At 37.5% G+C, this 27,918-nt stretch overlaps 1 protein-coding gene across 2 annotated transcripts in view; it reads left to right on the top strand.

Moving 5' to 3' along the window:
- CUNH1orf141 (chromosome unknown C1orf141 homolog) overlaps positions 1 to 27,918 on the top strand; it is an 80,080-nt gene that overhangs the window by 47,578 nt on the left and 4,584 nt on the right. For both annotated transcript variants that reach the window (XM_040470584.1, XM_040470583.1), the window contains 4 exons: positions 5,133 to 5,200; positions 10,682 to 10,787; positions 25,641 to 25,710; positions 27,007 to 27,196. In XM_040470584.1, the coding sequence (XP_040326518.1) occupies positions 5,133 to 5,200; positions 10,682 to 10,787; positions 25,641 to 25,710; positions 27,007 to 27,196 (434 nt within the window). The remainder of the gene's footprint in view (positions 1 to 5,132; positions 5,201 to 10,681; positions 10,788 to 25,640; positions 25,711 to 27,006; positions 27,197 to 27,918) is intronic.

Here is a 27,918-nt window from a genome sequence, read left to right as displayed (position 1 = left end):
AAAAAAAAAAAGAAATCAATCAAGTATGGACATCTTGCTTAATAAAAACTTATTTACAGAAAGTGTAAAGGAACTTACTTTCTTAGAACATTAAGGAATCTGTAAGCTAGGAACAAGCACTTATAATATTGTAAGAAAGTTGAATAAAAATTTACCAGGAAAATTTGTGCACCCAATAGATATTTATTACACACGTACTATGGGTCAGTCTCTACTCTAGGTGCTGGGAATACAAGAGTGAAAAAAATCTGCCCTCAATTTATGTTTTAGGGTAAGGTGGGGAGACAGGTAATAAACTAAATGAACAAATGAATATTTAATGTAAACCCATTAAATTCTCCACATCTTCAGAGAATTTGAGTGTTTTGTGTTGCCTTTTTTTTCTTTCTCTGGAATTATCAAAAAACATTCAATTGCATCATTCTCATCGATCCCTTTGGGTAAGGCTCCTTGACTCCACATTGCCCCATACTGCCTCATTACTCTGATACTCTTCATCTGTCTCTACTTCCTCTTTTGTTCAAACTTCAGACAACTACAGTCTGGATTCCGCCTCCACCATCCTACTGAAGCTGCACTGATCAAGAATACCAATGATCTCCATTGATAAATCCAAATAATATTTTCTGTTTTTATTTTCTTCCACATTTTAATAACAAGTATAGTTGGTCAATCATTCCTTCCTTCTTAAAATTTTCCTCTTAGGGGTTTGGGAACCCATATCTCTTGTTTTCCTGCTATTTTACTTCTCAGTCTCTCTTCTTAATTTATTTTCTCCATCATTAAAATACTGTACACCTTTTGGGATGAGCACTGGGTGTTGTATGGAAACTAATTTGACAATAAATTTCATATAATAAAAATAATAATAATAAAATAAAGTACTGTACACCTGATCCTTAAACAACAGGGTGGTTAGGGGCACTGACTCTAGTGCACAGTCAAAAATCCACATATAACTTGTGATTCCCCTAAACTTAACAGCTATTAGCCTATTGTTGACCAGAAACCATTACAATAACATAAACACATATTTTGTATTTATATGTATTATATACTATATTATTATAATAAAGTAAGCTAAAGAAAAATGTTAAGAGAAACAAAAGGATGAGAAAATACATTTACAGTATTTTACTATCAAAAGAATCCATATGTAAGTGGATTCATGCAGTTCAAACCTATGTTATTCAGGGATCAACTGTATATCACAACTTATCTATTCTACTGTTGAAATTTTAAGCAGTGTCAAATTTTGCTTTATAGATTTTTAATATAGTTTAGGCCATGTTATCAGTTACATAAATATTTCGAATTATGTTTCTAGTGAATTGAACCCTTTTTCATTATGAAGTAATTGTCTTACTATTTAATATTGCTGTAGTTGCCCAGCTTTCTTTTGGCTACCATTGCATGGTATATCTTTTTCCATCATTTTATTACCTTCTTGTAACATTGTAATCTATATTTATCTCTCATAAACATCATACTATTAAATTAAAAATCTACTATCATACTCTTTGTCTTTGAAATGGAGCATTTAGTCCATTTATACTTAATGCAATTACTAATATCTTTGGATTTAATTTTGCCATTTTATTTTTTTGTTCTTTCATTTGCCCTGTTGATTTTATACTTCTTTTTCTGTCCTCTCATGTTTTCTTTAGAATTGAGTTTTTTAAGTTTCACTTTTCCCCTTTATCAATTTGGAAGTTATGTACTACTCTATTTCTATTCTTTAAATGATAACTCTAGAAATTACAACATGTAACCTTTCAAAATCTATTATTATCCTCATTCTGGACAATAAAAGAATTTTGGAACACAAATTATTTTACTGATGTCTGACTTTTATGTTATCGTTAAAATCCAAAGTCTTATTTAAATAGTATCTAAATCAGATATAGGTGAGACTCAAGGAATGATTCAGCCTGATGCAAATTTCCTCTCTACCTGTGAACCTCTAGAACCAAACAATATATGTGCTTGCAAACTGCAAAGGTCAGACAGGCACAGGATAGGCATTTTTATTCCAAAATGGAGAAAGGAATAAGGAAACAAGGAAACAAGGGGTGATAGGTCCTGAGCAAGTCAAAAATTTAGCAAGGTAAACTTCCTAAGATTTTAAGACTCAAGAATAATTCTCTCTGGCTGCATATTCTTCTGGAACCACTGGGGAAGAGGTCCTGCCTCTATAGCATGCCAGGTAGGGGTCATGACTCCAAGACTCTGGGATGCCCTACCCCAAAGGCATTGAGTGGAGGCTCTTTGGCCTGTTGAAACTGAGACATTAGTAACCCCGTTTGAAACTGAGGAGGCAGCTCTGATGATTTTTGAATTGCCTTCAGGGTCATTCTTTCCCTGTCTTGAAGAATAGCACGTATTTGCAGTGAATAGCTCTGTGGTCCTATCCTGTAAAACCCAAGAAGTCCAACAGATTTCATTCATTTATGTCTCATCTCCATCCCCTTCAGTTCAAACTGGCAGTGTCACTGTTGGGATATCTATTTAGGTGTGTGATTCACACCCATACCAATCTCCTTATCAAATAGTCATTCTACCACACCCTTAGTGTTCTTTTTCAAACATGGACATGCTGAAAATTTTCTTATTTTTTGTAATGTGGACAGGCTGAAAAATTTCCAAATCCTTAAGTTCTGATTTATTTTTGCTTAACAGTTCAGTCTTCCAATTCGTTTTTCTCTTTTTGAATTTTACTACAAGCAGTCAGGAGGAACCAAGCCACTCCTTCAATGCTTGCTTAGAAATTTGAGCTAAATATCCAGTTTCATTGCTCACAAGTTCTACCTTTCCCAAAACAGTAGAACACAAACACAGTTCAGCCAAGTTCCTTGTCACTTGATAACAAGGATAACCTTTTCTTCATTGTTAATAATATGTGCCTAATTTCTATGAGACCTCATTGAGAATGGCTTTTACCATCCATAGATCTACTAACATTTCTGTACTTGATTATGTATTCTTTTTAAAAAAATTTTTAATGTTTATTTATTTTTGAGAGAGAGAGAAAGCAGAGTGTGAGCAGGGGCAGGGAGGGGCAGAGAGAGAGAGGGAGACATAGAACTCAAAGCAGGCTCCAGGCTCTGAGCTGTCAGCACAGAGCCCGACACGGGGCTCAAACTCACAAACCATGAGATCATAACCTGAGCTGAATTCAGACGCTCAACCGACTGAGCCACCCAGGTGCCCCTTTATGTATTCTTTGAGACGGTAAAAGAATCTTAGGGAACTCGCACCAGAATCTTCTTTAAATTCCCTTCATGGAAATACTGGGTTTTTCTCCTATGCATCTCAAAGCTCTTCTAGCCTCTGGCCATTTCCCAGTTCCAAAGCCACTTCCCCATTTTTAGTTATTTGTTATAGCAGCACCTCACTTCTCAGTGCCAATTTCTCTATTAGTGAGTTCAGGCTGCTATAATAAACTACTATAGGTTGAGTGGTTTAAACAACAAATATTTATTTATCACAGTTCTGGAGGCTGGAAGTCTGAGATCAGGGTGCTAGTATGGTCAGGTTCTGGTTAGAGCCCTCTTCCTGGTTTGCAGACAGCTGTCCTCTTGCCTGATTCCTTACATGGTGGAGAAAGAGATTCTCTGTCATGTTTTTTATTATAAGGACATTAATCCCATCATAGGGGTCTTCACTTTCATTACCTCATATAAACTTAAGTATGTCCCAAAGGCCTCACCTCCAGATATCATCACATTGAGGATTAGTGCTTCAACATATAAATTTTGGGGGGAACAGATTCACTCCATAGCAATGAACCTATCTAAAATATACCTCACTCTGTTGTTCTCCCTCACCAAAATCTATTTCTGTCACAGCAGGTATCTTAATTTATAATTATTCACTTCTTTGTCTCACTTGTTTATTATCTGTATTACCCACTAAAGTATATGTATCACTGGGCACAGGAATCACAATTACAGTGTCTAACACCAGTGCTGGCATGTAGTAGGTGATCAGTAAGTAACTGTTGGGGTGCCTGAGTGGCTTGGTCGGTTAAGTGTCCAACTTCAGCTCAGGTCATGATCTCACAGTTTGTGAGTTTGAGCCCCGTGTCGGGCTCTGTGCTGACAGCTTCGAGCTTTGGATTCTGTCTCCCTCTCTCTGCTCCTCCCCCACTCACACTCTCTCTCTCTGTCACTCAAAAATGAATAAACATTAAAAAAATTAAAAATAAATAAATAACTGTTGACTGAATGAATGCCAGATACTATTAAATTAGTTACATCTATTATTTCATTTCCTCCTCACAGCATTCCTCTAAGATAGTACTATTATTTCCCCTTAACAGATCAGAAAACTAAGGCTCATGGAAGTTAAATAACTTATGTAAGGGTATATGACTTACAGATAAAAAAGTAGGCTTTGGTCCTAGACTATCTAAATCCAAAGTCTGTATGCTTGACCTAACACCATACCTACCTTAAGAAAATCCATTAAAGGATAACCCAGGTTAATAAATAATTAGAGCTGAGTTGGGGTTCAGGTTGAGGGGAATATTTCTCTTTTCAAAGGAATTAATGAAAAGATTCCTTTAACTATGATTCCATTTTGTTTAGAAATCCATTTTTTCCCAAGAACATACCACTTTGTTGTGTGTTCTGAGGTCATAGCTCTGACCTCCATAGTTTCTGATAAGTAGTCAGGAGTTAATAATCAAAAGTTATAAATTCTGTTAATGGAATTGGCTTTTTTTTTTATTTTTTTATTACATTTCTTTATTTTTGAGAGGCAGAGAATGAGTGGGGGAGGGGCAGAGAAAGAGGGAGACACAGAATCCGAAGCAGGCTCTAGGCTCTGAGCTGTCAGCACAGAGCCCCACATGGGGCTCAAACTCATGAAACTGTGAGATCATGACCTGAGCCGAAGTTGGATGCTTAACTGACTGAGCCACCCAGGCGCCCCTAATAGAATTGGCTTTTAAAGCAAATTACTCTAGAATATATTTAGCTCTGAAAATGTAATGCATATGTAAGCATCTAAGTTTATCAAATTACATTTCTAAAGTTGATTAGAAGTAGAAAAAATATTTTATTGATAGTTAAATTAGAAGTAGCCTAATAGTATAGAAATATCATTTATGTTTCGATTTGTTTCTTTAGAGCCAATGAAAGAACATCTGAATTCAAGATCTTTTAGACCTTTTCTTTATCTTAAGGATACAGCTGAGGTAGGTTTAATTTGTGTACCTAACAATTACTTTGTAGAAATTCAGATTGGCACTAACAATTTTGTATATACTTCTATGAATCCCAAATTCACATTTATTTTAGGAATCAAAGTGTAAAATTTTAAAGTGATTTCATCTTTGATATTATGTAAAACTTTATGTGAAAGGATAATACAGAAAATAATATATTATTTGCTTGACAGTCCATATAGCAGAAATTAGTTGAATATGATAAGGACTAACAGTTATCATAAAGTTAGTAAAAACAGGACATCATAAAAAAATACATGCATGACTTAAATATTTTATTTTAATTTAAAATATGAAAATATGCATCCATTTGTAATCTTTTGAGGTATAGCCAAGACCATTTCTTTTTAGCATACTATAGTTATTTATATAATTACAGTCACAATTACTATAAACAAGCTTGGGACCAGCAGTATTGATTCTTTTTTTAAGTTGCAGCATAATTGTAGTATTGAAGTATAACACACATGTTACATTAGTTTTAGGTGTACAACATAGTGATTTGACAACAATATTGACTCTTGATAACCTTTTGAGCAGAGAGGTTCATGGGCATCCAGAAAAGTAGTTGACTAGCCTTGAACACTGAGCATGCCTTGGCTATTGTTCATTAGGTTTTATCTAGGAAACTAGGGAGAGAAGTTAACCAGAGAATCAGCAAAGGAAAGTCATTTAAGAGAGTCTCTTAGATATTAATTTATTATTAACCCTGATTACTGCTAATATGGAAAATGAAGCATGAAGAAATACATACTTTGGAACATAATTAATGACATTATAATTTTTATTGCATATTCCCCTTTTATAATTTTTAAGAAAATTTACAGGATCCACTGTCCAGAATATTAGTATTATCCTCAACTACATCTTTTATTTAGGTTCATGTTAAATAAATACCTTTCAAGAAATACATATTGTAGCATCACAAGTTTACTCATAATAATAAATTTACTAGTATCTTATATAAAATATGCAACATTTTAATTTTTAAAAAATAAGTTAAAATATACATATGAATTTTTAAAAAATAATTCAGAAAGTCTAATAAGGATACAAAGCACTTCCATCCCATTCTTCTTGTTCTAATTTCCTCTTTTCAAAGGGAACCATATTTAACTTTTGGGGGGGGTTTAATTCCCTTTATGATTAACTCCGTAATTTTAAAGAATGAGCTTCTACTACTACTTTTTTGCTTTTCAACTTTAAATATTATATAGTCAGTAAAATATATTTGAATTAGCTTATTTATATTGCTGTACATTTCATCTCTCCCTGTTTTTTTTTCTTCTGGATCTTTGATAGTTACTTTTTTGTTTCCTCAGTTGTTAACTTTTGAACCTATAAATAACATATCTAAATATGTTTTCTTTTATATTAACTTTAAACACTACCTCCTGATTCCCCTGTTTGTAAAATGAAGAACTTAGCAGCCCTATCCTTTTCTCCCATTCTCCTTCACACCTTCTTCCCCAAGTCAGGTATATCTTTACTTTTGCATTGTTGACATCAATGATTATATTCAGTCTGCAACTCTGATTAAGCCCTCATGTTTTGTCTGTAGGTTAATTCTAAAACTCAAGGCTATAAATAGTATCTTGTTATGATGACACTGTACATATTCATTGTAATGAATGTGCAACAAAGTAATGTGCTAAGATTACAATTCTTCTCAATGGGTAAAATGTACAAGCAAAAGGCTTTCTTTTCTTATTCTCCACCAGTTACTCAAAAATAATGCCATGTGTTAGTTTGCCTCATATTGAAACCTTTACTGTCATGTATACACTTTTGTGTTTTTTTCCGAAGATTCAATTTGCCTTTTTTTTTCTTGTGGGAGGATGATAATAATAGCAAACATCTATATAGTACTTACAGTACTTTTGTAGTATAAATATACATATATATGTATATATATAAATTTACATCCCTAACAACCCAAGGAAGTACTATTTTTATTCCTATTTTATAGATAAGAAAAAAAGAGGTACAAAGAAGATACAAGTAATTTGGCCGAGATCAAATTATAAATGGCAGAGCTAGGAAGAACCTAACAGTCTGATACATGCTCTATGCCTGTAAGATATGCAGTCTCCAAAAAAGAAATATACAATTTTATCATTATATGTGAATATACTCAAGCTTTCTTACTCATTATCTCTATTGAGTAGAATCCATTCTAATCTTCTTGGAGGAATTGTTCAAGGATCCCAGTGACTTTTTGTTCTAAATTTGACCTATTTTAAGCCTGTTCTGCAGTTGTCACTGGGTCATTCCATTCCTGGTTTAGTTGCCAGATTTTAGTACTCCATGTTTTGTTATTTCTTCTGGGATTTCATCTTTATTTTCCTATAATATGTCTTCAAGGAACATCCCTAGAAGTGGTTCATAGATGTCTGGGTGTATATTTATTTTTCCCATTATATGATTGATAATTTAGCTGAGTACAATTATATCTTAATTTCATTTTTTTCCCTAAACTTTGATGACATTGCTAGACTGTCTTATGCCATTCAGTATTGTTAATGAAAGGTTCTCAGTCTTTTGTAAGTTGATTTTATTTAATTTTTCCCCTTGGAACTTTTAGGATCTTCTCTTTATCAATATTGTTTTCACATGTCTTGAGGATATGCCCAAGGGTGGTAATTTTACTTCAATTCATTCTGTTCAGTGTTCTGTGGACCCCACCCTAAAGCAAATGTCTTTCTTTAGATCTTAAAAAATATCTCTGTTATTTCTTTTCCAATTTCTTTCCACTATTTTCTGTGTTCTTTAATGGTCAGATATTAGATTTCTTGGATTGATTCTCTATATTGCTATTCTCTACTTTTTGTTTCTGAAAATTTACCTTTTATTCCAGTCCTTTGATTGCATTTTGGTTCAGTAATGATATTTTAAGTTTCTTTCTTGTCCTTAGTTGTTGTTGTTTTTCTTTTTGCAGACTCCTGTTACATGTGTTCTCAACATTTTCTGAGGATGTTAGTGTTCATTTCTTTTAACTTATTTTCTGTTTCTTGAATTATCTCTTTTTTTTTCTGGTGTCAGTATTCCTTTTGTTTAACATGATAGATATTTTTGAAGTTACTGATTTTTATCATACCTAATAAATCTTCATTTGTTCATATTTAAGAGTAAAGATATAAGTTAATTTTTCTATGAAACTGTCATTAATTTTATAAATAAGTATCTCTCCAGAGTGGAGAGTCAGCTGTTCTGTGTATACATCAGAGTTCTCAACCAGCTAGCTTTACTTTAGCATAAGAGGGCAGAGAGAAGGTAATTTGACTGGTAGCCTTTCTTCCAAATGCTAGCATGAAGAGAGTTTCACTCCAGAGAACCAAACATTAGCAGTAAGTTTATTAAGAGAAGGGCACTTATTTTAGCCTGAGATTAATTAAATACAATTTTCTATAACTGTATGTGGGAGAGGGTAACTGGGAAATGGGAGAGGTGGCAGTTGGTTCAGAAAGTCCAAAGAATTGCAGTTAACCTCTTTACAACTTTTGTTTTCATCCTCACCCTCAATATCTGCCAGCTCTATGCCTGGAGTTTCATCAGAAAAATGTAGTTATTTTAATACCTGCAAGATTTTAAATATAATTGATAAATTCAACAGCCATCATTGATAAAACTACAAAAAATACTTGCTGTATGATAAAGAATATCAACATAATTTTGTTTTTAAAAAATTTAAAGTTTATTTACTTATTTTGAGAGAGAGAGAGAGCAAGGTTGGCAAGGGGCAGAGAGGTGGAAAGAGAATCCCAAGCAGGCTCTGCACTGGCAGCTTGGAGCCTGATGCAGGGCTCGAACTCATGAACTGTGAGATCATGACCCAAGCCCAAACCAAGAGTTGGATGCGTAACTGACTGAGCCACCCAGGCACCCCCCAGCATAATTTTAAAAATTATACCTTAAAATAGCCACCTTCATAATTAATGACAATACACTAGTCTATGGCATGGCAAGAGTGACACTTATTGCCACTATTATTTATAGATGTTTAGGAAGTATTAAACAATGCAATAGGAAAAGACAATAGAGGTAGTAAAAACTCTGGAGAAATCTGATTCAGTATGGCTGAGTAAACCCTATTACACCCACCCTGTCTCAGACAATAAATGTAAACTCTAGACAAGATACTCAGAAAACACACACACACACACACACACACACACACACACACGCACACACATATTATCTGAAGACCCTAGAGAGTAAGAAACCAGAAGCATGTTATAACAAAAAGCATAGAAACTTGGAATAACTTACTTACACAGGGCTATTTTTATGACTTTTAGCTTGAAAGGTAGATGAAGCTGGCACTGCATGGGGCATCGAAACCTCCGATAGGAAACATGTTTTTCCTGGCCAGGAGAACTAGAGGGCAATGTTCAGGGCAGCCCAAGCTTCTGGAAAGTGAGTGGAGAGTAATAGAAGAAAGTCAAAGATGGTAGCCCCATCTTCCATGTATAAACCCTATCCAAGTATCTCATTGCCCCCTGAACCATGCCTGTTTAGGGAGACTGCAAGCAGCCTGGCTAAGGATAAAACAAGTGGACTGAAATGTGAGCTGCTGCTCCAGAGACAGTTTGTGTTTTGAACCCGACTAAGTTAATTGCTAAAATAAAAGCATCAATGATCTTTCTAGTGACATAATGGATTCACCAAAGTCTCTCTCCACACTAGAGCCAATCTGAGACCCTAACCTGGGAAAAGTTGGATCTTTTTTCCAGTTCTCTCATTCTACTCAGAGGTATTCTGCAATATCTACTCAATGAATGAGTCAAGTTTCTTTTTAAACTAAGAGGGCTTCCCCCCCCCTCAGTATTTGAAGTTTAGATTTTCCCTGCATTTGGAGAAATAAATTTTATATGAGTATAATAGCTAAGCTTTAGAGGCAAAGAAAATAGAATTTAGTAAAAAGTGTGAACGTAGTCCAAGTTTTAAATTTCTGTAGATTTGTTTCTTCCTCATAAAGTGGTACTAACATCCATCTTATAGGGTTTTGTTTTTGAGGATTAAATAAATACTATATTTGGAAGTATTTAAAGAACTAGATGGGGGTGGGGGGGTGCCTGAGTGGCTCAGTAGGTTAAGCATCTGACTTTGGCTCAGGTCATGATCTTGTGGTCCATGAGTTCAAGCCCTGTGTTGGGCTCTTTGCTGCCAACTGGAGCCTGGAGCCTGCTTCAGATTCTGTGTCTCCCTCTCTTTGCCCCTCCCTCATGCGGACTCTGTCTGTCTCTCTCTCAAATATAAATTGACATTTAAAATAATTTAAAGAACTATACAGCTGTTAGTTATTATAATTATATATTCCAAGTGTGAATAATCAGATTTAAATTATTTATCAATATACATAGAGAGAAATAATTTCTGAGATAGTTTTCCAGTTTTCCTAATGTTCAGGTAAAAAAAAAATTCTAAGCCTTTGCATGATCTTATTCACAGAATAAACAAGAGCATAGAAGAACATTGGGTTCTACAACCGTTTCTCCTATACCCACGATTCAATCTAAGGCTTATAAGAAGGAAAAAGACTCTGCTTTATTTGCAGGTATACACATTGTGTGTTTATATTGAAATTGCTGAAAATTAACTGTATCTAACTTTTAAAAGCATTAAGAAAATCTTTAAAGAATATCGTATCTGATCTTATCACCACATTATTTCCCTACTTAATAACTGAATGATATCTATTACAAAAATGGTAAAATTTAGATTGCTTATTATGGTATACAAGATTTTTCTAGCCTTCTATCTTGTCTCTTTCTCCTTACTGATTCTAGTCACTGTGAACAGTCTGTTCCAAATACAGTGTAATACGATTCATTCTGGCCTCTATAACTCAGAACTGACTTTTCCACCTGATAGATTCTTACTCATCTTTAATATTTAGGAGACATACAGCTTTAATTAAAATAAAATCTGACTATATATTGTTTAAACAATAAAGTTGTTTATATCTCAAATAAGAAGTCTATCAGTAAGTCAGTTCCAGGCATGGTTAATTCAGAGTCTTGATGAGATATACCTGGTCCCTCCATCTTTTCTCAAGTTTCTTAGTAAGTAGCCTGTCCTCCTAGTTTTGCTGTACAATATGGTGACTGCTATTCAAGATAACTTGTATGGCTAACAACATCCACTGAAAAGAGAAAAGCTCTTTGGTTCCTTTGTAAAAATGAGGAAAATGCTCCTCAAAGCCCTCCAGCAGACCTTCCCTGGTGTCTCCTTACTAGAATAGCTTAATGCCCCCATATTTTAACCAACAAATCATTATCAGCTTAGGTAAGTTTTTCTAGCTTTAAACATGGTGTATACATATATATATTATATATAAACTATTTCACATATATTATATGATATATAGAGTGAGCAGAAGATTTAGCTTCATGGTGTCCTAATTGTCTTTTTCTCTGTTAGTTGAATTTGATTGCAGTATTTTAGTGTTTTGTACAGCTGTTACTAAGGACACATGTAATACACTGTATGCTGTTCTATTTTGTTTTTTAAAATGTTGATCAAAGTATGCTAAATTAATTTAGTGTCTAAATTGATGGGTTATAGCTCACATTTTTAAAAGCACAGGCTTAGATCATTTAAAGATTCACTCCCTTGGGTGAGGAAGGAGCCCAGCCTCCTGTGGAAGACATGGTTGTTTGGAGAAAGATAAATAAAATCAGAGCTCTGTCAGCATAAAAGGGAGAAAGGGGACTATTAAGTAGGCAGTCCTCTGTTTACCACATAAGTCGCCTCTGAAGTGTTTCCTAACAGCGGGGCAGACTGTTCTACTCTTTCAGCAAAGCAAATTTCCCTTTATAAAATTTCTTGAGTCTCTCTACAGAAGAAAAATTACAGTTCTTTTATCAAAGTCCCAAATTAAGACTTCTGGGAAAGTTGGCAACATAAATACAAATTTATCCTGGCCAAAATGAATAACAAAAAGAAGAAAAATAGACAAGAAAAATTCATTAAATTGAAACTAAGACATTTTATCTCAAACTGAAAGGAAATCTGCTACATATTACAACATGAAGTAGTTTGAAAGAAGATTCCAGAAGTTGATTCACAATTCCATTTCCTAAGAGAAAGAAGAGTATTTAAAAAGCCAGTAGAAGATATTCTGAAAATTCTTCTTTTAATACCACTCCCTAGCCCCACCACCCAAATACTCAAAGAAAATGATGGGTCACAGAAAGATGGATCCCTTTTGGGATCCCTTTCCTCACTGCAAGTCAATAGCAGTCCAAGTCTGTGTTAGCAGTGTTTTTAGAGAAATGTGATGACCATACTTAGCCCTTTCTTTCTTTGGCTTCCTAGTATTGCTTCATATGGACTCAGGGGGAAAAACCTCCTAACTTGGAGGAGCAAGGTCTTGAAAGGGGAGTTGACAACAGAAGAGACAAGATGCAATTTCCTAGGAACCATCTTTGCAAGTGTGAATAATAGCCACAAAGACAACTGTGTAAAGAAAAAAATATATGATCCCATAAAACACTCTAAGAACTTTGAGGCCTTTCTTTGACTAAATGTCTCCTCAAACTGAATTGCTTACCCCAAGAGAGAGGTAAAGGACTCTAACCCAAGTGGCACTTCACCAGATCACCCGTCACCATCACCACCTCATTAGAGTCATGAAGAGGTTTCACAAAACATACAGTGCACAGGCACAAATTTCCCCATGATGTTTCAGGGCTCCGGCTCCCTCACCAGGCAGCTCAGGCAGCTGAATGCCTGAACTTACAAGGTAACAACATGTGGATTTGCCTGTCAATTTCTAAGGGGAGAATTTAACAGTATCCAGATAAGCAGGGAGAGTAGCCAAAGAAATTTACTTCTTTTATATTTGGACTAGGATCAAACCTGGATTTAAGTGTCCGGATTCAAAGGTGAGTAGGAAAAACAAGAATGTGGGGCTTATTAAATATCACGTAGCAAATAAAGGAGATAATTTAAAGATAGCTATGGTCATGTTCTGACAGAAATTGTACCCCATGAAACAGGAGAAATTTAGAAAATAATATTTTTAGATGTTTAAGAGATTAAAGAACATAAGGGATTCTGTGAAATAAGATTTGAAGATATAAAAGATACATGTCAAAAATGAAATGATGCTGTGAGAGCTAAAAACATTTTTTAAGTTTATTTATTTATTTTGAGAGACAGACAGAGAGAGAGAGAGAGAGAGAGAGATAGTGGAGGAGGATCAGGGAGAGACAGAGTCCCAAGCAGGCTCTGAGCTGTCAGTGCACATACCTTGAGATTATGACCTGAGCCAAAATCAGTTATGAGTCAGGCACATAACCGAATGGGCCACCCAGGCGCCTCAGAGATAAAAATATTTTTAAGGTAGTGAGTAATGATAATGCAGAACCTAAAATTATATTAAAAGTTGTGAAGAGTAGAATAAACATTGGAGTAAACCAAATCAAAGATCTGAAGAGCAAGTTTAGGAAAATCACATAGAATGCAACGTGAAGGGACAGAATTATGACTGGATCAGACAAGATAGTATATCGAGGTATCCAACACCGAGATAAACAATGTGTTTGAAAAAGAGAACAGAACAAATTGAATGAACTTGCTGCAAAAGGGCATAGGAAAACTATCTTTAAATAATAGAAATAGTCAAAGTCTCAATTTTGTTGATGCTTACATAAATATATATCTATATATATATAGATATATATTTATCAGAATTCATCAAACTATACATGTAAAATGCATGCATTTAATTGTATGCAAATCATACTTCAATAAAGTTAAGTCAAAAAGAAAGCAAAAGATTAACACTGCAAAAGTCAAAAACTCCAAAATAATCTATTATATCTGAAGTGATCTGAAGGAAAATTATTTAATAATAATCTAGAATAATCTGAGGAGGAAGATGGCAGAGAAGTAGGGGGACCAGGATTTCCCTTGTCCCTCAAACCTAGCTGTATTAAGGTCAGAACACTTGGAACACCCAGGAAATCTATCTTCGGAGTGACAGAAAAATCTCCAGAGGTGGAGGGTGACAGCTTGGCCGGGACAGAGGTACCTGTATGCGAATTGGGGGAGATAAAACAGAGTGGGCATGGAGGGCAGGGATCCCCTTCTGTGAAGAGACAAAAGGGAGAGAGAGAGAGAGACTGTGGATTGCGGTATTGTGTTGGGACAAAAGAAAAATCTCTCGGGACCACGGACTGGGGAACGAGAAATATAATCGGTGCCAGTCTCTACTTTGCAAACAGCCTTAGGAGCTGAAGATCGGAGTTTTCAAAAGTGCATGACTTTCTCCAGACTGAAGCTGCTGTAGCGGTGTGAGCATGCCTTGGGAGGAGAGAGGAGAGCTAGCCCCAGGGCACGGGAGCGACCTCAGGGGTGCACAGGGAGAGGACAGTGCCCTCCCTTGAGTACTGGGGAAAGAGTGTATATTGCCCCCCAAGGACAAAAGACCCTGCAGGCACCTGCCACATCTGGAGGGCAGATTGGTGCTACCCCAGAACCGGGTCTGTGCAGTGTGGGATCCTTTAAAACATGGGGTTTTGAATCCCAGCTGAGTGCCTAGGAGGCACGGGAGACTGTGGAGCAGGGCAATCCCCCTGGTTGAGGAGGAGAGATTGGGGTGTCGCTATTTTTCTCCCCATCATCAACAGGGTGGGGCTTCAGGGAGCAGTACAGCAGCCCCCAGTGGAGGCGGGACCCACTTACAACCAAACTCCACCCCTCTGAGCCTGGCAACTGTTTATCTAGTCGAGTGAGACTGACAAAGACAGAACCAGACGGCCTCTCCTCCAGATCAGCACAACCACCAGTCCCAGGCACCAACAGATAACTGTCCTGTGGTTTTTGTGTGTTAGACTGTTGCTCCTTTTCTTTCTTTTTTCTTTCCTTCTCTTCTTTTTTCTCTTCTTTTTCTTTCTACCCTTTTCTTTTTTCCCCCTTTGGAATCAGGCTCAAAGTTTCTGATTTGATTTTTGGTCAATTCTTATGTTATATATAAAATATATATTCTTTCTTTCTGTGCTTTGCTTGTCTCTGTTATCAGGCATTTTTACTCTATTCTTTTCACACCTTTTCTATATTTCCTTTATTTTCCTTTCTCTCTCTCTCTGGATTAAACCTTACAGTTTCTTTGATTCTCTCTGCTTGGTCTCTTTTTCACCCCTTTCATTTTTCTCTTTGTATGGGATCAGGTCCCTGGCCCTTTCCTTTCTTCCAGGTTTACTTCAATGAACAAATCAAAGCACATCTGGTGGAAGGTCTAAACAATCCGCCACTATAAGTAAGAAGCAGCTTTGTAGAATACTGACCAGTGGGATAGAGCAGCCAACAGAGTGCACGCAATATGCTACAAAAACACTTCCTGAAGTGCCAGGCCCTGGGCAGTGTATGACCCCTTTATAATACAGTAGTTCTCACAGGTGCAGGACACATAACAAGCATTTAACACACGTAAAAGACAGAAACCTAGCCAAAATGACAGAACAGAAGAATTCTCCTCAAAAGAAATTCCAGGGAGAAATGACATCCAGAGAATCGCTCAAAACAGATATAAAAAATATATACGAAAAGGATAATAGTCATAAAACTAATAGCCAGGCTTGAAAAAAGTGTAGAAGACAGCAGAGAATCTAGTGCTTCATAGATCAAAAGCCTAAGAACTAGTCACGATGAATTAAAACATGCTATAACTGAGATGCAAAATAAAGTAGATGCAGTGACAGAAAGGACGGAAGAGCAGAAGAGAGAATCGGAAGATAAAATTATGGAAAGTGATGAGGCTGAAAAAAAAGAGGGAAAAGAAATTATTAGACCATGAGGGGAGAATTAGAGACCTAAGGGAGTCAATGAAATGAATAGTATCCTTATCATAGGAGTTCCAGAAGAAAAAGAGGGAGAGAAAGGGGCAGGAGGTTTATCTGAACAAATTATAGCTGAGGAAACAGGCATCCAAGTCCAAGAGGCACAAAGAACTCCCTCCAAAGTCAACAAAAACAGGTCAACACCATGACATACCATAGTGAAACTGGCAAAATACAAAGAGAATTCTGAAAGCAGTTAGGGACAAACGGGCCTTAACCTACAAGGGTAGATACCAAAGGGTAGTAGCAGACCTATCCACTGAAATTTGGCAGGCCAGAAGGGAGTGGCAGGAAATATTCAATGTGCTGAATGGGAAAAATATACAGCCAAGAGTTCTTTTTTTTTTTTTTTATGGCTATATATTTATTTGTTCCTGAGATGCAAGAATGGTCAACAATCACAAATCAATCAATTTCATATACCACATCAACAAAATTATGGATAAAAAGTCAAATTATTTCAATAGATGCAGAAAAAGAATTTGACAAGATTCAACATCCATTCATGATAAAAACCCTCAAAAATATGGGGTTAGAGGGAGCTTACCTCAAAATAATAAAGGCCCTATATGACATACCTACAGACAACCTCACACTCAAACGTCAGTTAACCTATGACAAAGGAGGCAAGAACATACAATGTGGGGATACAGTCTCTTCAATAAATGGTGCTGGGAAAACTGGACACCCACACGCAAAGGAACGAAACTGGATTGCTTTCTAAAAGCATACACAAAAATAAACTCAAAATGGACCAAAGCACTAAACATGAGATCTGAAACAATAAAAATCCTAGAAAGGAACACAAGCAGTAGTATCTCTCTCTCTCTTTTTTTTTTTTTTTATGAAATTTATTGTCAAATTGGTTTCCATACAACACCCAGTGCTCATCCCAAAAGGTGCCCTCCTCAATACCCATCACCCACCCTCTCCTCCCTCCCACCCCCCATCAACCCTTAGTTTGTTCTCAGTTCTCAACAGTCTCTTATGCTTTGGCTCTCTCCCACTCTAACCTCTTTTTTTTTTTTTTCCTTCCCCTCCCCCATGGGTTCCTGTTAAGTTTCTCAGGATCCACATAAGAGTGAAACCATATGGTATCTGTCTTTCTCTGTATGGCTTATTTCACTTAGCATCACACTCTCCAGTTCCATCCACGTTGCTACAAAAGGCCATATTTCATTTTTTCTCATTGCCACGTAGTATTCCATTGTGTATATAAACCACAATTTCTTTATCCATTCATCAGTTGATGGACATTTAGGCTCTTTCCATAATTTGGCTATTGTTGAGAGTGCTGCTATGAACATTGGGGTACAAGTGCCCCTATGCATCAGTACTCCTGTGTCCCTTGGATAAATTCCTAGCAGTGCTATTGCTGGGTCATAGGGTAGGTCTATTTTTAATTTTCTGAGGAACCTCCACACTGCTTTCCAGAGCGGCTGCACCAATTTGCATTCCCACCAACAGTGCAAGAGGGTTCCCGTTTCTCCACATCCTCTCCAGCATCTATAGTCTCCTGATTTGTTCATTTTGGCCACTCTGACTGGCATGAGGTGATACCTGAGTGTGGTTTTGATTTGTATTTCCCTGATAAGGAGCGACGCTGAACATCTTTTCATGTGCCTGTTGGCCATCCGGATGTCTTCTTTAGAGAAGTGTCTATTCATGTTTTCTGACCATTTCTTCACTGGGTTATTTGTTTTTCGGGTGTGGAGTTTGGTGAGCTCTTTATAGATTTTGGATACTAGCCCTTTGTCCGATATGTCATTTGCAAATATCTTTTCCCATTCCTTTGGTTGCCTTTTAGTTTTGTTGGTTGTTTCCTTTGCTGTGCAGAAGCTTTTTATCTTCATAAGGTCCCAGTAATTCACTTTTGCTTTTAATTCCCTTGCCTTTGGGGATGTGTCGAGTAAGAGATTGCTACGGCTGGGGTCAGAGAGGTCTTTTCCTGCTTTCTCCTCTAAGGTTTTGATGGTTTCCTGTCTCACATTCAGGTCCTTTATCCATTTTGAGTTTATTTCTGTGAATGGTGTGAGAAAGTGGTCCAGTTTCAACCTTCTGCACTTTGCCGTCCAGTTCTCCCAGCACCACTCGTTAAAGAGACTGTCTTTTTTCCATTGGATGTTCTTTCCTGCTTTGTCAAAGATCAGTTGGCCATACGTTTGTGGGTCTAGTTCTGGGGTTTCTATTCTATTCCATTGGTCTATGTGTCTGTTTTTGTGCCAATACCATGCTGTCTTGATGATGACAGCTTTGTAGTAGAGGCTAAAGTCTGGGATTGTGATGCCTCCTGCTTTGGTCTTCTTCTTCAAAATTACTTTGGCTATTCGGGGCCTTTTGTGGTTCCATATGAATTTTAGGATTGCTTGTTCTAGTTTCGAGAAGAATGCTGGTGCAATTTTGATTGGGATTGCATTGAATGTGTAGATAGCTTGGGTAGTATTGACATTTTGACAATATTTATTCTTCCAATCCATGAGCAGGGAATGTCTTTCCATTTCTTTAAATCTTCTTCAATTACCTTCATAAGCTTTCTGTAGTTTTCAGCATACAGATCCTTTACATCTTTGGTTAGATTTATTCCTAAGTATTTTATGCTTCTTGGTGCAATTGTGAATGGGATCAGTTTCTTTATTTGTCTTTCTGTTGCTTCATTGTTAGTGTATAAGAATGCAACTGATTTCTGTCCATTGATTTTGTATCCTGCAACTTTGCTGAATTCATGTATCAGTTCTAGCAGACTTTTGGTGGAGTCTATCGGATTTTCCATGTATAATATCATGTCATCTGCAAAAAGCGAAAGCTTGACTTCATCTTTGCCAATTTTGATGCCTTTGATTTCCTTTTGTTGTCTGATTGCTGATGCTAGAACTTCCAGCACTATGTTAAACAACAGCGGTGAGAGTGGGCATCCCTGTCGTGTTCCTGATCTCAGGGAAAAAGCTCTCAGTTTTTCCCCATTGAGGATGATGTTAGCTGTGGGCTTTTCATAAATGGCTTTTATGATCTTTAAGTATGTTCCTTCTATCCCGACTTTCTCAAGGGTTTTTATCAAGAAAGGGTGCTGGATCCCGTCAAAGGCCTTTTCTGCATCGATTGACAGGATCATATGGTTTTTCTCTTTTTTTTTGTTAATGTGATGTATCACGTTGATTGATTTGCGAATGTTGAACCAGCCCTGCATCCCAGGAATGAATCCCACTTGATCATGGTGAATAATTCTTTTTATATGCCGTTGAATTTGATTTGCTAGTATCTTATTGAGAATTTTGGCATCCATATTCATCAGGGATATTGGCCTGTAGTTCTCTTTTTTTACTGGGTCTCTGTCTGGTTTAGGAATCAAAGTAATACTGGCTTCATAGAATGAGTCTGGAAGTTTTCCTTCCCTTTCTATTTCTTGGAATAGTTTGAGAAGGATAGGTATTATCTCTGCTTTAAACGTCTGGTAGAACTCCCCTGGAAAGCCATCTGGTCCTGGACTCTTATTTGTTGGGAGATTTTTGATAACCGATTCAATTTCTTCGCTGGTGATGGGTCTGTTCAAGCTTTCTATTTCCTCCTGATTGAGTTTTGGAAGACTGTGGGTGTTCAGGAATTTGTCCATTTCTTCCAGGTTGTCCAATTTGTTGGCATATAATTTTTCATAGTATTCCCTGATAATTGTTTGTATCTCTGAGGGATTGGTTGTAATAATTCCATTTTCATTCATGATTTTATCTATTTGGGTCATCTCCCTTTTCTTTTTGAGAAGCCTGGCTAGAGGTTTGTCAATTTTGTTTATTTTTTCAAAAAACCAACTCTTGGTTTCGTTGATCTGCTCTACAGTTTTTTTAGATTCTATATTGTTTATTTCTGCTCTGATCTTTATTATTTCTCTTCTTCTGCTGGGTTTAGGCTGCCTTTGCTGTTCTGCTTCTATTTCCTTTAGGTGTGCTGTTAGATTTTGTATTTGGGATTTTTCTTGTTTCTTGAGATAGGCCTGGATTGCAATGTATTTTCCTCTCAGGACTGCCTTCGCTGCATCCCAAAGCGTTTGGATTGTTGTATTTTCATTTTCGTTTGTTTCCATATATTTTTTAATTTCTTCTCTAATTGCCTGGTTGACCCACTCATTCATTAGTAGGGTGTTCTTTAACCTCCATGCTTTTGGAGGTTTTCCAGACTTTTTTCTGTGGTTGATTTCAAGCTTCATAGCATTGTGGTCTGAAAGTATGCATGGTATGATTTCAATTCTTGTAAACTTATGAAGGGCTGTTTTGTGACCCAGTATATGATCTATCTTGGAGAATGTTCCATGTGCACTCGAGAAGAAAGTATATTCTGTTGCTTTGGGATGCAGAGTTCTAAATATATCTGTCAAGTCCATCTGCTCCAATGTCTCATTCAGGGCCCTTGTTTCTTTATTGACCATGTGTCTAGATGATCTATCCATTTCTGTAAGTGGGGTGTTAAAGTCCCCTGCAATTACCACATTCTTATCAATAAGGTTGCTTATGTTTATGAGTAATTGTTTTATATATTTGGGCGCTCCGGCATTTGGCGCATAGACATTTATAATTGTTAGCTCTTCCTGATGGATAGACCCTGTCACTATTATATAATGTCCTTCTTCATCTCTTGTTACAGCCTTTAATTTAAAGTCTAGTTTGTCTGATAGAAGTATGGCTACTCCAGCTTTCTTTTGGCTTCCAGTAGCATGATAAATAGTTCTCCATCCCCTCACTCTCAATCTAAAGGTGTCCTCAGGTCTAAAATGAGTCTCTCGTAGACAGCAAATAGATGGGTCTTGTTTTTTTATCCATTCTGATACCCTATGTCTTTTGGTTGTCTTTACATTCAGTGTTATTATAGAAAGATATGGGTTTAGAGTCATTGTGATGTCTGTATGTTTTATGCTTGTAGTGATGTCTCTGGTACTTTGTCTCACAGGGTCCCCCTTAGGATCTCTTGTAGGGCTGGTTTAGTGGTGACAAATTCCTTCAGTTTTTGTTTGTTTGGGAAGACCTTTATCTCTCCTTCTATTCTAAATGACAGGCTTGCTGGATAAAGGATTCTCGGCTGCATATTTTTTCTGTCTAGCAAACTGAAAATCTCGTGCCAACTCTTTCTGGCCTGCCAAGTTTCAAAAGAGAGATCCGTCACGAGTCTTATAGGTCTCCCTTTATATGTGAGGGCACGTTTACCCCTTGCTGCTTTCAGAATTTTCTCTTTATCCTTGTATTTTGCCAGTTTCACTATGATATGTCGTGCAGAAGATCGATTCAAGTTACGTCTGAAGGGAGTTCTCTGTGCCTCTTGGATTTCAATGCCTTTTTCCTTCCCCACTTCAGGGAAGTTCTCAGCTATTATTTCTTCAAGTACCCCTTCAGCACCTTTCCCTCTCTCTTCCTCCTCTGGGATACCAATTATGCGTAGATTATTTCTTTTTAGTGTATCACTTAGTTCTCTAATTTTCCCCTCATACTCCTGGATTTTTTTATCTCTCTTTTTCTCAGCTTCCTCTTTTTCCATAACTTTATCTTCTAGTTCACCTATTCTCTCCTCTGCCTCTTCAATCCGAGCCGTGGTGGTTTCCATTTTGTTATGCATTTCATTTAAAGCGTTTTTCAGCTCCTCGTGACTGTTCCTTAGTCCCTTGATCTCTGTAGCAAGAGATTCTCTGCTGTCAGCTATACTGTTTTCAAGCCCAGCGATTAATTTTATGACTATTATTCTAAATTCACTTTCTGTTATATTATTTAAATCCTTTTTGATCAGCTCATTAGCTGTTGTTATTTCCTGGCGATTCTTCTGAGGGGAATTCTTCCGCTTGGTCACTTTGGATAGTCCGTGGTGTGGTGAGGACCTGCAGGGCACTTCCCCTGTGCTGTGGTGTATAACTGGAGTTGGTGGGCGGAGCCGCAGTCAGACCTGATGTCTGCCCCCAGCCCACCGCTGTTTCCACAGACTGGTGTGTGCCTTCTCTTCCCCTCTCCTAGGGGCGGGATTCACTGTAGGGTGGGGTGGCCTGTCTGGGCTACTTGCACACTGCCAGGCTTGTGATGCTGGGGATCTGGCGTCTTAGCTGGGGTGGGGAGGCAAGGTGCACAGGGGCAGGAAGGGCAGGCTTAGCTTGCTTCTTCTTAGGTGATCCACTTCAGGAGGGGCCCTGTGGCCGCAGGAGGGAGTCAGAACCGCTGCCAGAGGTTTGGCTCCGCAGAAGCGCAGAGTTGGGTGTTTGTGCAGAGCGAGCAAGTTCCCTGGCAGGAACTGGTTCTCTTTGGGATTTTGGCTGGGGGATGAGCGGGGGAGATGGCGCTGGTGAGTGCCTTTGTTCCCCACCAAACTGAGCTCTGTCGTCAGGGGGCTCAGCAGCTCTCCTTCCCTTTGTCCTCCAGCCTTCCCGCTTTCTGAGCAGAGCTGTTAACTTATGACCTCCCAGACGCTAAGTCGCACTTGCTGTCGGAACACAGTCCGTCAGGCCCCTCCGCTTTTTGCAATCCAGACTCAGGGGCTCTGCTTGGCTGGCGAGCCGCCCCTCCGCCCCGGCTCCCTCCCGCCAGTCCATGGAGCACGCACCGCCTCGCTGCCCTTCTTACCCTCTTCTGTGGGCCTCTCGTCTGCGCTTGGCTCCGGCGACTCCGTTCTGCCAGCCAAGAGTTCTTTATCCAGCAAGGCTGTTGTTCAGAATAGGAGGAGAGATAAAGGTTTTCCCAGACAAAAATTAAAGGAGTTCATGACCACTAAACCAGCCCTGCAGGAGATTCTAAGGGGGACCCTGTAAGTGGAAAGCAGCAAAGACTACAAAGGACCAGAGACATCACCACAAGCAAGAAATCTACAGATAACACAATGACACTAAATCCATATCTTTCAATAATCACTTTGATGTAAATGGACTAAATGCCTCAATCAAAAGATAGAGTATCAGTATGAATTAAAAAAAGCAAGAGCCATCTTTATGCTGCCTACAAGAGACTCATTTTAGACTGGATGACAACTGTGGATTGAAAGTGAGGGGATTGAGAACCATAGATCAGGCTAATGAACATCAAAAGAAAGGTGGAGTAGCTATACTTGTATCAGACAACCTAGATTTTAAACCAAAGATCGTAACAAGGGATGAAGAAAGGCACTATATCATAATTAAGGGGTCTATCCATCAAGAAGAGCTAACAATTTTAAATGTTTATGCTCCCAATGTGAGAGAACCCAAATATATAAATCAATTAATCACAAACATAAATAAATTTATAGATAACAATACCATGGTTGTAGGGGACTTTAATAGTCCACTTTTACAACAATGGACAGGTCATCTAGGCAGAAAATCAATAAGGAAATAACGTCTTTGAATGACCCATTGGACCAGATGGACTTACAGATATATTCAGAAATTTTCATCCTAAAGCAGCAGAATACACATATTTCTCAATTGTACATGGAACAGTCTCTAAAATAGATCACATACTGGGTCACAAAACAGCTTTCAACAGTTACAGAAAGATTGAGATTATGCTATGCATATTTTCAGATCACAAAGCTATGAAACTTGAAATCAACCATAAGAAGAAATTTGGAAAGCCCCAAAAACATGGAGGTTAAAAAACATCCTATTAAAGAATGAATGGGTCAACCAGGAAATTAAAGAAGACATTTAAAAATACATGGAAGCAAATGAAAATGAAAACATGGCATTAAACCCTTTAGGATGCAGCAAAGGCAGTCCTAAGAAGAAAATACATTGTATTTTCCAGAAGCAAGAAAGGTCCCAAATACATAACCAAATCTCACACCTACAGGAACTAGAAAGGCAGAAACAAAGAAACCCCAAACCCAGCAGAAGAAGAGAAATAATAAAGATTAGAGCAAAAATAAAAAATATAGAATCCAAAAAAAAAAAAAAACCTCCAGTAAAACAGATCAATGAATCTAAGAGTTGATTTTTTTAAAAGACTAAACAAAATGGATAAACCCCTAGCCAGACTTCTCAAAAATAAAAGAAAAAGGACCCAAATAGATAAAAATCAGAAATAAAAGAGGAGAGATCACAACCACCACCACAGGAATTCATACAATTACAAGAGAATACTGTGAAAAATTATATGCCAACAAACTGGACAATCTGTAAGAAATGGACAAATTCCTAGACACACACAATCTACCCAAACTCAAATGGGAAGAAATAGAAAATTTGAACAGACATAATCAGTGAAGAAATTGAATCGGTTACCAAAAATCTCCCAACAAACAAGAGTCCTGGGCCAGATGGCTTCCCAGGGGAATTCGACCAGACATTTAAAGAAGAGTAAATATGTCTTCTGTTCAAGCTGTTCCAAAAAAGTAGAAACGGAAGAAAAACTTCCAGACTCATTCTGTGAAGCCAGCAGAGCTCAGAGCAGAGCACAGAGAGTGATCTTCCTGAAGCATAAATCGAACTACTTTCTTATTCTGCTTAATACCTTCTAAATCACCTCTGTTATAACCAGAATACTGTCTTAAGTTTTTGGTATGGCTTATGTGGCTCTCTATAATTTGGCTCCTGCTACCTGTCTCATCTTACTCCACTCTCCCCCTCATTCGCTACAATCCAACAACATTGGCCTTCAGCTCCTTTACCATTCCAAGCTGATTTCACACTGAGACCTTTACACTTGCTGTTTCCTCTGTCTAGTAGTCTGTTTGCCCAGCTCTTCACCTGGCTGCCTCTTCTTTCTCAGACTTCAACTCAAATATGCCCTTCTGAGAGAAGCCTTTATAGCCACCATAGGTGAAGTACCATGGGTATATGTTTTTATAATACTTACAAGTGGTTGAAATTATTTTATGTATTTTTGTGTTTGTTTATTTGCTTGTTTGTTGACTATTTCCTTTCTCTAGAATAGAGCTTCTGTGGTAACCTGTTATGCTGAAATACTAATCCTTCAGCCTTCAAGAATGCAAGGGTTGGCCTTATGTCAGTCTGGCTACAAGTATACTCAAGTGTTTGTCCTCAGTGTACTGTATAAAAGAATATTAATTAGTATGTTTGCCATGATGTGGAAAATGTTGGGAAGCACTGCACTAGAATACAAACTACTTCAGGACAAGAGAAAAGTTGAATTTACTGCTCATATCATATGTGTCTGGGAGCACTTCAAAGACAGTAGGGAAATATTGAAGTGTCCACCAGGCATATTTGGAAGAGTTCAACCCTAGACACTTCCTTCCTGCTAGGTGGCAAGATCTGTTTGACCTGTGCTAACCAACTTCCCCATTTACCAACAGTGTTTAACCATCTGAGGCTTCCTACTGGCTAATAATGACTTACGTGTTAGAGAGATTTGAAAATTTGAGAATGTCTTTCTTCCACAAAAATCTCCAAGGCCAGTTTTATGTTTGATTTGCCTGAGCCAAATATTAGGTCCTTGGCTGCAGTTGTTTCCAGTTCTATCTTGTTCATTTAAGAAATTCTTACTTGAGTATCTAGTACAGATCAAGCACTATACTGGAAGCTTTCTATTGTTATTTTACACTGTAAAATATTTTATAGAAGGTATTTTCTAAATGCCATGATATATGAAAATCTTTTATAATTTCAGCTCAAACTGGAAAAAAACCTAGGGAATCATCTGATTTGGCTGGTCGCTTAGAAGATTCTGTCAATAAAAGGTAATTTATTTTAACATTTTTCATATTTTATTGTGTCCAATGTTTTTGATAGGAAGAGTTATTTGTTTTATTTTTTACTGGACCGGAATGAATTTATTCTGGCTTATTATTACTTATACTTTGGGCCTATTTAGGCCCATACTATAACCCAGTGACTGGTCTAAGAGTGTCCTACTATTATACATTCATACCTTGAGCACATGCTCTATCTGCTTCAAGCTGACAGGCAAATGGAAAGAAGAACATGGGGAAATGAATGGAGAGAATACATTGTGTTTTTGTTGTATAGACAAGATTAATTTTACTACAATATGGATTTAAGAAAAATAGCTTTGTAGTTTTGTATAAAGTTCTGATCTTTCCCAGATCCTCAGACTCTGAGTAAAATCATATTAATCCAGCATGTTTTAAACTTTGGAGCAATAATGTATAGCCTCTTTAAGTTTATCCCAGTCCTTCTCTTTCTTTCTTAAGATGGTTATCTGGGTATGTGAATGAGATGCTCACTGGACTTTGTGACATTGAGGAAAAGGTACTTGAGCAAGTATTTTGGTCAATGTCCTTGTACTGCTGGTCTCATTTCTAGGTGTTCTGTGGCTGCTGACATCTGTGGTTCATGAATATATGGTCTATTCTCTCTGAACTTGAATAGGCTCCACTCTCAACTCTCATTACTATGGTAGAACCCTCTGAGCCTCCATCATGACTTTCATCTGTCCTTAGACTGTCCATGCCTCACTTGTGCCAGGCCTTTGATGTGGGTTACCTCACCCCTGACACAGCAACCACTTTGGTAAGCCAAACTCAATGTCCTATGTCACATGTGAACCATAGGAAATATGGAATGAAAACTATATCCTCTTTCTGACTATAACCATACCATGCCATTGCATTCTGTTAGCAAAGTTGGGGCCACCCTATGTTGTCAGGAAGCTGCCTTGCAAAACTCTTGTTTCCCAGAATCTCAACAAAGGATGTGGCAAATACCTCTTTATCTTTGGTATTCTTCTCAATCTACGTAAGATACATCTTCCCCACTCAAAAGCCAAAGAGGCATGTATATATATATATATATATATATATATATATATATATATACTCCTCTCCCCCCACTTTTGCTATTTCCCCCAAAAAGGCAGGAAGGAATACTCTTGCCAGATTGAAAGTGTGTGGCTGAGAGTTTGGGGAAGATGTTGTCAGTGACTTTCGGGGATCGGGGAGACAAGCAAGAACTGACAAACTAGAATCAACCCTAAAATCAATCATTATTTATGCTGAACTTGTGCTCATTTTCAGAAGAAAATCTCCCCCACAGATGGATGATTTTAGCACAAAAGAAAACAAAACCATCATAAATGACCAATTAAGTGAATATTGTTCAACAAGAAAGAAAAGCTTGCTCCCCTTGTGCTTTGAGGATGAATTAAAAAAGCCAAATGCCAAGATAATCAACATTAGTCCAGCAAAGACAGTAACTTCTCACATGGTAATAATACCTGCTATTGTTCAGGAAATATGTGCATAAGTTCTACTTGCAGGAATCTTATATTCTAGTGACTAGAATCTTTGATAAATTATTTTTACTTCTCGGTTTTGCATTACAAAGTGACAACCACCCTTAGATTCTTAGTGCTCTTTTTAGAACTGACAACCCAAAACTGGGGATGCCTTTGCATCAACTGAAAATTTTGTGTTTTTCTTTATGAAAAAGGCTTTGTCAAACTTTCTTGATTATAAAAGAAATATAAAACAGATTTTGTATTTTGTATTTTTTTTTAATTTTTTTTTTAACGTTTATTATTTTTGGGACAGAGAGAGACAGAGCATGAACGGGGGAGGGGCAGAGAGAGAGGGAGACACAGAATCGGAAACAGGCTCCAGGCTCCGAGCCATCAGCCCAGAGCCTGATGCGGGGCTCGAACTCACGGAGCGCGAGATCGTGACCTGGCTGAAGTCGGACGCCCAACCGACTGCGCCACCCAGGCGCCCCAAGATTTTGTATTTTTTAAATGACTGCATTGCTTTTCACTTTTCTAACAATCTATTTTAGCTAACTGAATGAGAAAATACATACATTAAGGCTATTTGGTAGCTCACAGAGACTGTAGGAAGGCTGGAGAGACAATCTGGCCTGAGAGCTATCCAATCAGGAGTCACCCATTTGTAACCCTAGACTGCTCCACCCAGACCCATGCTTTTGTTACACAG

The sequence above is a fragment of the Herpailurus yagouaroundi genome, unplaced genomic scaffold (genome assembly GCF_014898765.1).
Source record: "Herpailurus yagouaroundi ecotype Mexico unplaced genomic scaffold, PumYag 77, whole genome shotgun sequence".
Lineage (NCBI taxonomy): Eukaryota > Metazoa > Chordata > Mammalia > Carnivora > Felidae > Herpailurus > Herpailurus yagouaroundi.
The sequence above is the reverse complement of the archived record's forward strand: the minus strand, read 5'-3'. Positions and strand labels throughout refer to the sequence as shown.